The sequence below is a fragment of the Phasianus colchicus genome, chromosome 11 (assembly GCF_987193195.1).
Source record: "Phasianus colchicus chromosome 11, bPhaCol1.hap1.1, whole genome shotgun sequence".
Taxonomy (NCBI): Eukaryota; Metazoa; Chordata; class Aves; order Galliformes; family Phasianidae; genus Phasianus; species Phasianus colchicus.
The window spans coordinates 10,014,246-10,026,770 of NC_143446.1; the positions used below are offsets into that span (position 1 = coordinate 10,014,246).

At 61.6% G+C, this 12,525-nt stretch overlaps 3 protein-coding genes across 3 annotated transcripts; 2 read left to right on the forward strand and 1 right to left on the reverse strand.

The window, feature by feature from the left end:
• Nucleotides 1-80: 80 nt before the first annotated feature.
• HMCES (5-hydroxymethylcytosine binding, ES cell specific) lies at nt 81-3,321 on the forward strand. Its single transcript, XM_031607841.2, has 6 exons — nt 81-263; nt 1,283-1,426; nt 1,573-1,692; nt 2,082-2,245; nt 2,328-2,520; nt 2,604-3,321. The coding sequence occupies exons 1-6, from the start codon at nt 81-83 to the stop codon at nt 2,808-2,810; spliced, it is 1,011 nt and encodes a 336-aa protein (XP_031463701.2). The 3' UTR covers nt 2,811-3,321.
• A 628-nt stretch (nt 3,322-3,949) lies between these two features.
• On the forward strand, nt 3,950-5,414 carry LOC116238276 (histone H2A type 2-B). The gene is made up of 2 exons (XM_031607849.2): nt 3,950-4,015; nt 4,097-5,414. The coding sequence occupies exon 2, from the start codon at nt 4,159-4,161 to the stop codon at nt 4,537-4,539; it is 381 nt and encodes a 126-aa protein (XP_031463709.1). The 5' UTR covers nt 3,950-4,015; nt 4,097-4,158; the 3' UTR covers nt 4,540-5,414.
• A 3,487-nt stretch (nt 5,415-8,901) lies between these two features.
• Nucleotides 8,902-10,375, reverse strand: H1-10 (H1.10 linker histone). Its single transcript, XM_031609592.2, has one exon. It carries the CDS (start codon nt 10,205-10,207, stop codon nt 9,560-9,562), a length of 648 nt encoding a protein of 215 aa, XP_031465452.1. The 5' UTR covers nt 10,208-10,375; the 3' UTR covers nt 8,902-9,559.
• Nucleotides 10,376-12,525: the final 2,150 nt, after the last annotated feature.

Below are 12,525 nucleotides of genomic sequence, written 5' to 3' on the forward strand. Positions count from 1 at the left end.
TCCCGGGCGTTTATTTCACCCCGCCCCTCCCGGCACCACCTCCGCGGGGCGGGGCGGAGCTGCGCGCTCCGGTGGCGGCGATGTGCGGGCGGACGGCCTGCTCGCTCGGGGCCGCCCGGCTGCGGCGGGCCTGCGCCTATCGCGACCGGCGGGGCCGACGGCAGCAGCCCGAGTGGCTGCGGGAGGAGCGCTACCGGCCCTCCTACAACAAGGGCCCGCAGTCCTGCGGCCCCGTGCTGCTGTCCCGCAAGCACGTCCAGCAGGTAAACGGAGGAGCGTCGGCCGGAGCGCGGCCCCCCGGGGGGATTGGGGGTGCCGGGGCACAAAGTGGGATTTGGGGTGGGTTGTTGGGTGGTTGTGGCCGCACGTTTTGCATCTCAGCGTCCGTATTACTGAAGTATTCCTTCTCGTTAGTACTGCCGTGGCCCTAAGGAGGGCGGCGGGTCGGGGCTGCGCTTCCACTGTGGTGCGGTCCGTGTGCCAGTCGGTAACTTCTGTCGGTTCTCCCAGCAGTCTGAAGTTGCACCGTGGGCTCTGCTCTGCTTTGCAGCGCTGACACCGTTGGGTGCCCACAGCACTTCGATAGGGGAGAGCAGGGAACAAAATCTCGAGCCCAGAGCAGCACAGTGCTGGGATTACCGTTAGTTTGAGCCCCAAGCGGGGAGCACTGAGCTGAGACGCCTGGCCGTGGCCCCTCATCAGGCAGCTGTGGTGCGTGGCCCATATGGGGACAGGGGGCGGCTCAGGGGGCACAGGCTGAGCCCTGCGATGGCACAAGGGTCGGAAAGCATGATGTGAGTCCCTTGGCCACCTTCACCCAGCAGTTGCAACGGAGTGCCCCTCGATGCTGGTCCTGGTGTGGGTGCCGGTGAGAGCTCAGTGGGGTACACGCATGTTTCTATGTGCATCCTCATCCACCCGTGATGTCTGGGTGCAGCCACGCTCCAGGGCCGTAGTTGCGCTGCTCTGGGCAGGCAGAACGAGGCACTGCGCAGGAGGAAGTGAAAGCCGCCGTGCCGTTTCCATTGCCCAAGCTGAGGCAATATGCAAAGAGTGAAAGTGAACCAGAAATCACGTTATTAAAATGAAGGTGAAGTTTGTGCCCCCTGGGATGCTCTCTTCAACCTCAGCGCCAGCTGTTTGTTAACCGGAGGAGGGATGGAGCCCACATCACCATTCTCTTCCTGCCGCAGAAACTGCGCTTCTTGCTGCTGATAAACACAACGCAGCCACGTTTGTAGGATGGGTATCACTGCAGGTTGCTCCTCTGCCTTGCTTGCAGGATGCTGACTCCTCCGAGCGGGTGCTCATGGACATGCGTTGGGGCCTGGTGCCCTCCTGGTTCAAAGAGGACGACCCCTCCAAAATGCAGTTTAAGACCTCCAACTGCCGCAGTGACACCATGCTGAGCAAATCCTCCTACAAGGTGAGCCCTGTTGTGTGTGTCCGACTGCAGGGCTTGGCAGAACCACAACTACGGTGCGCACCTGGCAGCGCTGGGTACTGCCACTGCCCTGGGGCAGCCCTGACCACATCCTGCAGCTCACATCTTGCTTTGTATCTCCTCCCCAGGGCCCTCTCCTCAAGGGCAAGCGCTGCGTGGTGTTGGCAGATGGCTTCTATGAGTGGCAGCAGCGCGGTGGGGGCAAGCAGCCCTACTTCATCTACTTCCCCCAGGACAAGAAACACCCGGTACTGCAGCACCGTTAGTGCTTGAGCACTCAGCTTCACTCACACACAGACACCTGGGGCTGTGCCTGGGACAAGGCAGGGAACAACAGAACTGGGATGTGCAGAGAGGAATTTTCTTTTGAGGGCACTTTGCTGCTGGCCCCCCAAATCACGGCAGCGCACGGCCATACCCAGTCCCATAGCATCCCCACCCATCAACGCCTGCTACTCCTCACGCACTGCATATTTGCATGAGCTGCTGAGGTGTTTCTCAGGGGACTCAGCTCTGGGTTTCTCTGCCTCTTTCTGTCTGGCTGAGCTGGTGCTGGGCTGGGCAGTGGGGTGGTGGGGTGAGCTGCCCAAGCGCATTGCCTTGGGGTGGAGCGGGCATGACACTGGGTGTCCTGCAGGCTGAGGAGGAGGAGGACAGTGATGAGGAGTGGCGGGGCTGGCGCCTGCTCACTATGGCCGGGATTTTTGACTGCTGGGAGCCACCAGCAGGAGGAGAGCCGCTGTACACCTACACCATCATCACCGTGGATGCCTCCAAGGACTTGAGCTTCATCCACCACAGGTGTGTGCTTGCTTTTGCTGCACTGCTGCACTGCACTGATGAGGCTCAGTGTGTTTGCACAGCGTGTCCCCTCTGTGCCCAGGATGCCGGCCATCCTGGATGGGGATGAGGCCATCGAGAAGTGGTTGGACTTCGCTGAGGTGCCCACCCAGGAGGCGATGAAGCTCATCCGGCCCACAGAGAACATTGCATTCCACCCCGTGTCCACCTTCGTCAACAGCATCCGCAATGACACACCTGAGTGCCTGGTGCCCATCGAGCTTGGAGTCCCCAAGGTGAGCACTTGGTTGTGGTGTGCGCATCCCATGTGGCTCTCACTGTGCACATCACTTCTTCCTGCTCTGTTCTGTGTCCCCAGGAGGTCAAAGCTACTGCAAGCAGCAAGGCGATGCTGGGTTGGCTGAAGAGCTCCCAGGAGGGCTCTCCCCAGAAGAAAGAAGATGCTTTGCCCAGGTGGAAGAGCCAATTCATCCACAGCCCTTCGCCCAAGAAGAGCAGTGCAGGCATCCTGCGGCAGTGGCTGGGGCAGGAGGGGGGGCCAGCTGCCAAGAAGCACAAGGCATAGGGCAGCCAGACCCTGCTTGTCTGCAAAGCTCCTTGGGCACAATGCAGAATGCCCGTTGGAAGGCTTTGCAGACACTAATGGGATTCTCCATACCTCTCAGGTGTTGTTCTGATGTCCTGGGTTGTTGTCTCTATCTGTTGTTAAAGGTTACTGTTTGTCTCCTTTTCTTCTTTTTTCTTTCCTTTTTTTTTTTTTTCCTGTTATTAAATTCTTACCTCTTTTCCACTTACTCTCATCTTTGTTCTGCACGAATTAACACTCCCACCCTCTAAAAACAGCTGCAGCCTGGAGAGGCCTCCACTATGCACTGAGCATCCCTGGGCCAGGGAGGAGGAAATGGGGCTGGGGAAGGCCGTGGGCTGTGCTTTTTTCTGTATTGTCTCTCTGGGATCAGATCGAAGGCCCAAGCACTGCCCCCTGCCTTGGGTTTCCCTGCAGGGAGAGGGGTGGGAGAACCGTAGTGGTCACGTTGTTGTACAATCATTCTGTTAATGGGATTTGAAGACTTCGAGAGGATTTTCTTGATCTGTGGATGGATGCGCTCAGCCTTGCTCTGAGAGGTCGCTCGTTAAAGTCCAGATAACCAAAGTGCCATTACAGAACCGGGCAGAGCTGCTGCTTTTGAGGTCAGGGATTTTGTCAGGGATTTTGTAAGCAGAGCCAGATGTTGCCAGCCCAAAGCCTTCCACCGCGGGGCCTGTGCCTTAAAACAGTCCTTAATTCGCGTTGGAAACAGTAAAACGGAATTAACGGGCACAACCCCAGTTGGGAGTCCGATTTTGGGGCTGCTTTCAACGGTCCATCCCTGGGGAAGGATCGCAGGCCGTGGGCGAGGGGCGTTGTCATCACCGTCAGGGCAGCAGCAGTCGCTGGCCCCGCGGGAGGGCAACGCCGGAGGGAGCCCCCAGAGGGAGCCGGGGCTGGACTGAGGGTCCGGGTTCGGCCGGGCTCCGCTCGACCCCGCAGGGCCACGGACACGCGCGGAGCCAACGGCCGCGCCCCGCCGGGTGCTGCCCGCAGCGGAGCCGGGGCGCCGCGAGTCCTATGCAAATCAGGGATCGGCGCGGCAGCCAATGGGCAGCGAGCCGACCGCGGCGGTAGCCAATGGGGAGGCGCGGGTAGGGATATCCGCGGCGCGGCGGCGGTAGCGCTGGCAGTGCGGCGACGGGCGGCGCGCAGGGCGGAGTGGCGGCGGCGGCGGAGCGGTAAGGAGCGGCAGCCGCGGCCGGAGGGGCCCGGCCCGGTCCGGTCCGCGGCGCGCTGCGACGGCATTTGTTTTCCCGCAGGCGCCGGGACCGTCTGTGCGCGGCGCTCCTGGGCGGCGGCGAGCGGCCGCTGCCTGCCGGCCATGTCGGGCCGCGGAAAGTCCGGCGGTAAGGCGCGGGCCAAGGCCAAGTCGCGCTCGTCGCGGGCCGGGCTGCAGTTCCCTGTGGGCCGCGTGCACCGGCTGCTGCGCAAGGGCAACTACGCGGAGCGGGTGGGCGCCGGGGCGCCGGTGTACCTGGCAGCCGTGCTGGAGTATCTCTCGGCCGAAATCCTGGAGCTGGCGGGCAACGCGGCCCGCGACAACAAGAAGACGCGCATCATCCCGCGGCACCTGCAGCTCGCCATCCGCAACGACGAGGAGCTCAACAAGCTGCTGGGCGGCGTGACTATCGCCCAGGGCGGCGTCCTGCCCAACATCCAGGCCGTGCTGCTGCCCAAGAAGACGCAGAGCTCCAAGAAGTGAGCGCTGCCCCTCTCCTGGTCCCCTCTTCGCCGCTGCCCCCCGCACCTGGTTCCCCTCCTGCTCCTGCACCCGGGCTGGGGGGTGAGCCCCGGCTGTGCCCCTCCAGTTCTCCACCGGTCCCCGGCCTGGGCTGTAGTGGGGTGCTGGGGGAGCGCGGGCGAGGCCGGGCCCCTCCTGTGTCCCCACCCTGCCCCGTCTCCCTGGAAGAAGCGTTTTTGCAGGAGATGGTGGGGTGCGGCTGGCGGGGGCCGGGGCGGTGCGGTTGGGTCGCTGCGTGGAGCTGCCGAGGACTGTTGTGGCTGCGTGGGGATGGACACGGGCACCTCCGGCTGCCTCCACCGGCCCTGGGGCCCTGCAGGCCCCCCCTCGCGGCTGTCCTTGCTGCCCTGGCGTAGGGCTGAGGCTTGCTGCTGCTGCACGCCCTGAGCGGTGCCATCCCCGCTGCACTGCGGCAGGGGGGGCTGGCAGATGTGAAAAGCAGAAGTTTCTCCATCAGCAAGGAGCGACTGTTAGTCTTAGTTCTGTTCGTGGTTAAAGCTCGTGCGTTCCTACTGTTAAGAAGCTCTGGTCCTATTTATTTGAAGGTATTTTATTTTGGGTAGTCCCTTCCCCCACAGGGGCAGCTCCCAGCTCAGGGGGCTTTGGGGCACTCCAGTGTCAGATCCCTGCAGAGCATTGCAAGGTCAGGCGCCGGGAGCTGCCATGTTCTGCTGCAGCTCTGTGCTGCTGGCAGAGCAGCCCTGTCTGTGGGAGCCCCCCGTGTCCCTCAGCTCCATCACACCCCGATGGCACTTCCAAAAATGACATGCTGTGTCTTTCTGTTTGTTCAACACCGTTTCTGGTTCTGAGAAATAAAGTGATGATGCTGTCTGTTATGTGTAATGTTCTGTGGATTAATGTTTCTTTATAAAACAACAACAACAACGGTACGGTTTGTGCTGAAGCCCGTTCCTAGCTCGAGCTGTATGTATTGAATGGCTGTGGATAATGTAGGCTCATAGGGCTGTCCCGTGACACCAGGAATGGCTGATGTGCTGACAGTGTTCCTCGCTGCCCAGAGCAGCCTGCTGCCATGGAGGTCCATCATCACGTGTATGCTGCACTGTCTGGGCAATTGGATTGCAGACCTTCATGACCTCTTCTTTTTCTCTTGTTTTTCTAAGTAAAATGAGCAGCTTCTATTTATGTGCATGTGTTCAGCCTATTGCCTCTGCTGTTAACCTAGTGGATGAAGTACTTTAGCCTGGCGCTGGCGTTATTCTCACCTAGAGTAGATGAAGCTGGATGCTGCTTCAGTGGAGGGGTTTTGTGCTCTGTTGTAGGATGTAGAAGCAGCACGTTTTTTGGTTTGCTATGTGGTGCAGATGTCCCTTGGTTATGCTGTGCTACCCTGATCTCGGGATGGGGGGAGATGGGCTGGGGGACAGCTGGCTGTGTGCCCCTGCTGCAGCACGGCTCCCTTCTGTAAGGGAAGCATGGGCTTTCTCCCCACATGTGCTGCCATGGGGGTGGGTAATGTGTTTGCATCCACATGTCTTGTTCTCTCCCTCCTTTCCTTCAGGACTGGTGTTCTGTACAACTGAGTGCTTTGTATTAGAAAATGCAGAACTTGTCATACTGAAAAGAATGGTGCAAACCCAATATTTGATTAAACTGGTTCCCTGTTGAATGCTGTTGAATGTGCTGTCTTGTCACCACACCAAATCTGCTCTAGCTAGTACTGGGCTGCAGGAGCAGGCTGTGAGGCAGCTGGCTGTCTGGGCTCGCTTTTCCCTGAGCAGAAAGGACCAGATCTGGCCTAGCACGTGTGCATGCACTCATTTCCTACATACCATTTTCCACTCACCCTGGGGGCAGGTAAAACCCTTCCCCAGCTCTTCTCTCTGCTGCGGGGATGCTGTGCTGTCTGCTCACTCTCAGTGGTGCCTGAAAGTGTGTGGGGCCCCTGGGCTGGGAGCAGCAGAGCAGAATGAGGCTGCACCTGGAACCATCCCCCAGTCCCTGCTGGAGATCCTTAAGGTACTGAATGAGCTTCTGGAGGTCTGATGGGAACAGCTGACAGAGGGGTGTGGATGGAGGGGGTGTGGATGTGGGTAACGGGGGATGTTTACTCTGACACCCTCTTCCTTTGTTGAATGTTCCTGGGTTACTGCTGTGATGGCCCAGCAAGCCAGAGCATACCCTCATGCTTGGCTGGGGGAGAAGGGCTGTGGGAGGCTTACCCACAGTCAGGGCTGGGGGCTGGCCAGGTCTGAGCTGTGCTATCCAAGGTGGGGGTCAGGACTGGAGCTGCTGGACTCAGCAAAGAAATAGCTGTCCTTTCTTTTGCCTAAAAGTGCTGCCCAGGTGAGTGCTGTGCAGCGGGGTTCCCTGGGGCAGGGCACAGGGCTGTGATGGGCTGGCTGAGTGCTGCATAGCAGGCCTGGGGCTGAGCAGCTCAGTAGCAACTATGGTCATCCCCTGACTCTGCTGATGGCTGAGGTGATGGGGTGATGCTGCAGCTGTAACTGGAGCTGGGGGGTGGGTGTGCACCCCTGGCAGCTGGGGTGAGAGCTGGGCTCTGCCTGCCACATGAATGACAGCCTGGGAGAGCCCGGTTGCTGGCAGACAGAAGGAAATCCCATCTGTCCAGTCTAGCATTGATAAAGGGCTCAGCCTGTGGTGACTCCTTATCTTTACATCTAAACAGCAGTGTGACCACTGGGAGCACCTGTCATACCATACAGTTGTCATCAAGTGTCTGGGACAGACCTCCAAGCCTGCAGCTCCAGGTAGTGCTGGATGCCTCGGCACCAGAGCAGCTGAACTCAGAAAAGGTGCTGGGCTTAACTGCATGGAGCTTTCTTCTGAGGTTGTGAAAGCCTCAAAGTCTGCACGACAGCCTCTGCTTCTCTGTGAGGAGAGCTGGGGACTGCAGAGCTCTCTCCTCCACTGCCTCCTCTTGGGCATACTGCAGCCTGAGGGAATGTTCCTGGGTGCAGGAACATGGAAATGAAGCTTCTCTGTGCTCAAAAAACTCTGCTTCAGTCCTCTAGGGGTGGGGTTGGAGCTGCCTGCCCTTGGGAGTCTTGGCTTTGCCCCTGGAGCCAGGCCCTAGGGTTTGGCAGCACTGGTGGGATTGCACAGAGATGCCACAGCTCCAGCAGTCTTGAACTGGGTAGCAGGACACTGCCAGCCCCTCTGCCCCAGGGCTCTGACTGGGCTGGCACGGCGTGCTGGGGCACAGAGCATCACCTCTGTCTGCCCTTTTCTGTCTGGGCTTGAGCTCCACTCCCCTTTGCCTCTGCACTGGGCTACCCAGGAATGGCAGCAGTGATTTATCTATTTCTATCGCTGTCTGCCCAGCAGTGTGCTTTAAGGGTCACTGCTGCAGGCAGCGGAGCAGGAGGAAGCAGGGACACCCCGCTGCTGGCACACAGCCTGCTGCAGGGAACTGCAAGGGCCTCAAGTGTGGCTCTACTCCTGCCTGAGGCCAACCAGCTCGGTGATGGCATTCCCTCTGCTCCTCCAAAACCTGCAGTGTCATCTATTGACTGAGGAGACAACTGCAGCTCTGCGCCGAGTGCAGCAGCTCTCCTAGCATCTGAGATGGCTGGCAGATAGCCAAGCTCCGTGTGACTGTGCCTGGCCTGACCCAGCAGCTGTGTCCTGAATACAGACCTGGAGAGCCTCCCAGAATCCACACATCTCTCATCCTGCTGCACTGCTGGGAACCATCACATACTGGACACCCTGGGGATACCGACCTCATACCCGTGCAGCAGCTCCTTGAGGTGCAGCGTGATCCCACTGCTGTCCCATGCCCACCCATGTTCAGGGTGCTGGAAGCTGGCAGAAGCTGGGAGGTGTCTCACAGGGCTGAGCTCCAGCGGACCCAGTGGAACAACATGGCCCAGATCCCCGGCAGAGCTTTATGCAACCTCCCTGCTGCGAGCTATAAATAGGCACAGCCGATGGAGGGGCGGCTCACGCTGTGCTGATGCCAACGGAGCCATTGAGCCATTGGTGCCTGCACGCAGCAGCAGCCGCAGCTCCTGGAGGAGATGCTCCCATGCGGTGCCAGGCAGTGAGGGGGGGGGGAGTGATGGAGCCCCGGGAGGCCTCGGACTGTGGGGCTGTGCTAGGGGTGATGCTGCACCGCTGAGCCCCCCCTTCACTGCTTCAGGTGCTTTGCCAATGACAGCTGCGGGCCTCTCCTCCTGCCAGGGGAATCCCTGCTGCCTTTCGTGCGGTGCCGCAGCCCCCGGAGCCGGAGCCTGCAGGGAGCACATCACCACCGCTCCGAGTTTTGTATCAATTTATTTGAAACGACGACAAATTGGAAAAAAAAAAAAAAGAAAAAGAAAAAAAAAAAAAGTCTCCCACCCTCAAAAAACATAACCAAACCCAACCCCAAAACCTTTAGAAAAAAAGAAAAAAAAAAAAAAAAAAATCAAAGGCCATTAAGACGCGATCCGGCTGCGCGGCCGGGAACCCCCACCCCCACCCCCGGGGGCCGCTCGGAAGCGCGGGCCCTTTAAGCGCGCCAGACGCCGCGGGAGCCAATTGGCGCCTAACGGGCGGTTGCCATGGCGCCGGGGGCCGGGAGCCAATAGGGGGCGCCGTGGCTTTTCGAATGGCCGCGAGCAGGACCGGCGCGCCAGGCGGGCGGGGCGAGGAGGGGGGCGGTGAGAGCCGGCCCACGTGGCGCGGGGGCAGCGGGGGCGCCGAGCGGCTGCTATGGAAACCGGGCGGGAAAAAGCCCCGCGAGGCGGCGGGGAGAGGGGCCGGGGGCGATCCGAAACCGTCTGCGAGCGGGGAGGGGCGCGGCCGAAAACAAAAGGGAGCGATCGGAGAGAGGCGGGCGGAGGGAGCGGGGAGGAAAAACGAGGCGAGACGGAGGGGGATGGGGGCTGAGGCAGCCCCGCTCGCGGGGCCCGGCGGACGGCACGGAGCGGCCCCCCGGGGCCCCGTCCGCAGAGCAGCCTGCGCCGCGCCCCCCAGTCCGGGCGGGGAGCGCCCCCCCGCGCCGCGCCCCCCCTCATGCCTTCCGGCCCTTGAGCGCCTTGGGCTTCGCGGACTTCTTCACCTTCTTGCCCCCGGGGGACGCGGCTCCCTTCTTGGCGGCCTTCTTGGCTTTGTCCTTCCTGGCCGCCGCGCCGCCCGCTCCCTTCTTGTGCGATTTCTTCTCGGCCTTCTGGCTCTTGCTCGCGGGTTTCTCCGCCCGCCGGGACGCGGCGGCCGCCGCCTTCCTGGGGGCTCTGTGCGCGCCGCCGCCCGCGGCCCCGTCCCCGCCGCCCTCCAGCTTCTTCCTGTTGAGCTTGAAGGAGCCGTTGGCGCCGGTGCCCTTGACCTGCAGCAGCGTGTCGTTCTGCACCAGCGCCTTGATGGAGTACTTCAGGTAGGTGCGCCCGTTCTGCTGATCGAACCACGCCACCTTCTTGGCCTCGTTGTAGATCTTGGCCAGCGAAGAGCCGTTGCGCTCGCCCAGCTTGCGGATGGTCTCCACCACCAGCTGGCTGTACTTGCCCGGCTGGTTCTTCTTCTTGTTGTTCTTTCTCTTCTTCGACGGCGATAACGAGGAACCGCCGGCTTTCGCCTTCTTAGAGGCCGCTTTCTTCTCGGCGGAGATCGGCGCCTCCTCCGCCTCGGTCAGGGGCAGATCGGCTTCTTCCAGTTCCACCGACATGGTGCCGGGGGCCGCGGGATGGAGGCAGGAAGCGGGCGGGCACAAGCGGCCGCGGCGTGGCGGGGCCCGGGCCCTGCGCGCTGCTCTCCGACTCGACTTCGCTCCGCGCCGCCGCCGCGCTCTGGAGGGGCGGGCGCCGTCGCCTCCCTTATATGGGCGCGGGGCGGACCGCGTTGAGAACAACAACAGCCTGGTCCGCCGCCAGCTCCCACTTGTGCTTCTTGGGGCCCTTCCGTGGGGCTCCTGCGCCGTCGCCGGCGCCCCCCGCCCCGCTCCGCCCGCGCCGCGCCCCCCGCCCCGCCACCTCCCCACACGCCACCGCCCCCGCGGCCCCCGCCCGCCGCCCTCCGCAGCGATTTGGGGGGCGCGCCCGGCGCGGCGATGGGTATGAGGAGGGGGGCACTAGACGCGACGGAGGCTGGGACGTTGCGGCGGCCCCCCCGCGCCGTCCCTCCGCCGCCGTCCGCCGCCGGAGAGGGGCCGCCGCGAGCGGGGAGCGTTGTGGGGCGGCGGGGGGCGGTGGCGGAGGCGCTGGACCCTGGTTCCCGCGGGGAACTAACACAGGGAACGCCCTCCCGCGGCCGCCGGCTGCAGCGCGGAGCCGCCGAGCCGACGCCGGGGGTCCCCGCCCAAGCGGAGGGGGCCGCCCCCCGGCCGTCCCTCTGCCGCCCCCCACCGCGCTGCCGGCCGGCCGGGGCCCCCAGAGGGGTGGTTATCGGCGCGAAGGAGGGGGCGGAGAGCAGCAGCGGTGCTGCGGACCCCCCGCAATACACTCCCCAGCAAATTCCAGCTGCGAACCGAAGCTCGGGGTGGCGAGGGGGAAAAGGGACGCGAAACGGCCGCAGGGCCGGGCCTGAGGGGGAGGCCTCTTCTGCAACTCCTGGGGAAGCGCGGGGCGGGGTCGGTGTGCCCCCAACGCAGCCGGGCCAGGGGCTGTGGGCGCTCGGGGAGAACACGCCTGCCCCCGGGAGCCCACACGAGGCTCTGCCGCACCCCCACGCCCACACACGTGTGCGCGCCCCGCATTCACACGCGCGCACACGCCCGCAGTCCGCCCCTGCCCACGCGCGCCGCGCCCGCACCGCCTCGGCGTCACCTCCCCTTCTCCCGGCACTGCTCCGCCATTTCCCTGCCCTCGCCCACCGCCTCCAGCCCGCGCTCCCCGGACCTTCCCTCCCCTTGGCCTCGCACAGTCCCCGTGCGAAGCCTCCCCATGGGAGTGTCCGCACCCCGCAGAGCCTCCCCCCCCCCGTGCGGGCACAGCACCGGGATGGACGCACAGCCCCTGCAGGGGGGTTGGGGAAGGGGACGTTCGCGGCCCTGCAGCACCCGGGGCACTGCTGCGATGAGTCGGGGCCGGGCTCAGCCCTCAGTGGGGCCGGGTGTGGTGGGTGGATTCCCGTGGGTGAGAGGGAGCACGCAGACACAAAGGGGATCTGGGGGCATCCGTGTGTGAGCTCTGTGGAGCCCCTGAGAGATGGGAGAGAACAGGAATACAGTTGTATCAGGATAGGAAACATTTAAATACAGTGTAGCTGCACAGAGCCTGGTGGAAGACCGCCTGTCCCCCCCCCCGGCTTTCTCCATGTTTCTTGTTATGCACATAAACACAGCACAAATACATACACATACCCAGAGTAGTCATACAGGCGTGTATCTGTGCTGTAGGCACACAGATATCCATCCATCCATCCATCGCCATCTGCACACATTATATTTTCCTCTGGGTATGCACGTGTACTGAGTATAGTACATATATATACATCTAATATACTGCTTATAGATGTAACTGACTCTGCATGTGTCCGTATTTCCTATCCACCTCACTCCAGCACCACCCACTCATGTGTGCACACACATCTGATATGTGTGCAAATAGAGCCCATAAACGTGTTTGCATCTATCTAGCTATGTACATAAACAGACACTTCTAATTAAACTGAAGCATACTGACACTGGGGCTGTGTAGATTGCAGAACGCACACAGGGACCTGCAGGCTTCTTTGTGCTCTTGCATGCCCTCCAGCTCCTGCTCTGTGGCTCTCCAAGTACACATAACCCTGGGTGTACATACATGTGTATGTATATGTATTTACCCACACAATATATACATTATAGTTTGTGTAGATGTACTTATCTATGTCAAAACACACACTTAGAAAAATGCATTTCCATGTACCCCAGACAGGCAGAAGCATGTTTGTGTGCCCTCATTTCCCCAGGTGCACCCAGGCTGTTGCACACCTGGGTGTTGTGGTTGGGGCCGTTGAGGGCTGCAGGTGCTTTAGCAGAGAAATGGCTTCCCCTCAACATGATGT

Bases quoted from the DNA above. Each gene is read 5' to 3' on its own strand.
- HMCES (XM_031607841.2), top strand. From the start codon at position 81: ATGTGCGGGCGGACGGCCTGCTCGCTCGGGGCCGCCCGGCTGCGGCGG. The intron at 264-1,282 runs GTAAACGGAGGA...CCTTGCTTGCAG, and splicing joins CCCGCAAGCACGTCCAGCAG to GATGCTGACTCCTCCGAGCG. The intron at 1,693-2,081 runs GTACTGCAGCAC...GGTGTCCTGCAG, and splicing joins CCCAGGACAAGAAACACCCG to GCTGAGGAGGAGGAGGACAG.
- LOC116238276 (XM_031607849.2), top strand. From the start codon at position 4,159: ATGTCGGGCCGCGGAAAGTCCGGCGGTAAGGCGCGGGCCAAGGCCAAG.
- H1-10 (XM_031609592.2), bottom strand. From the start codon at position 10,207: ATGTCGGTGGAACTGGAAGAAGCCGATCTGCCCCTGACCGAGGCGGAG.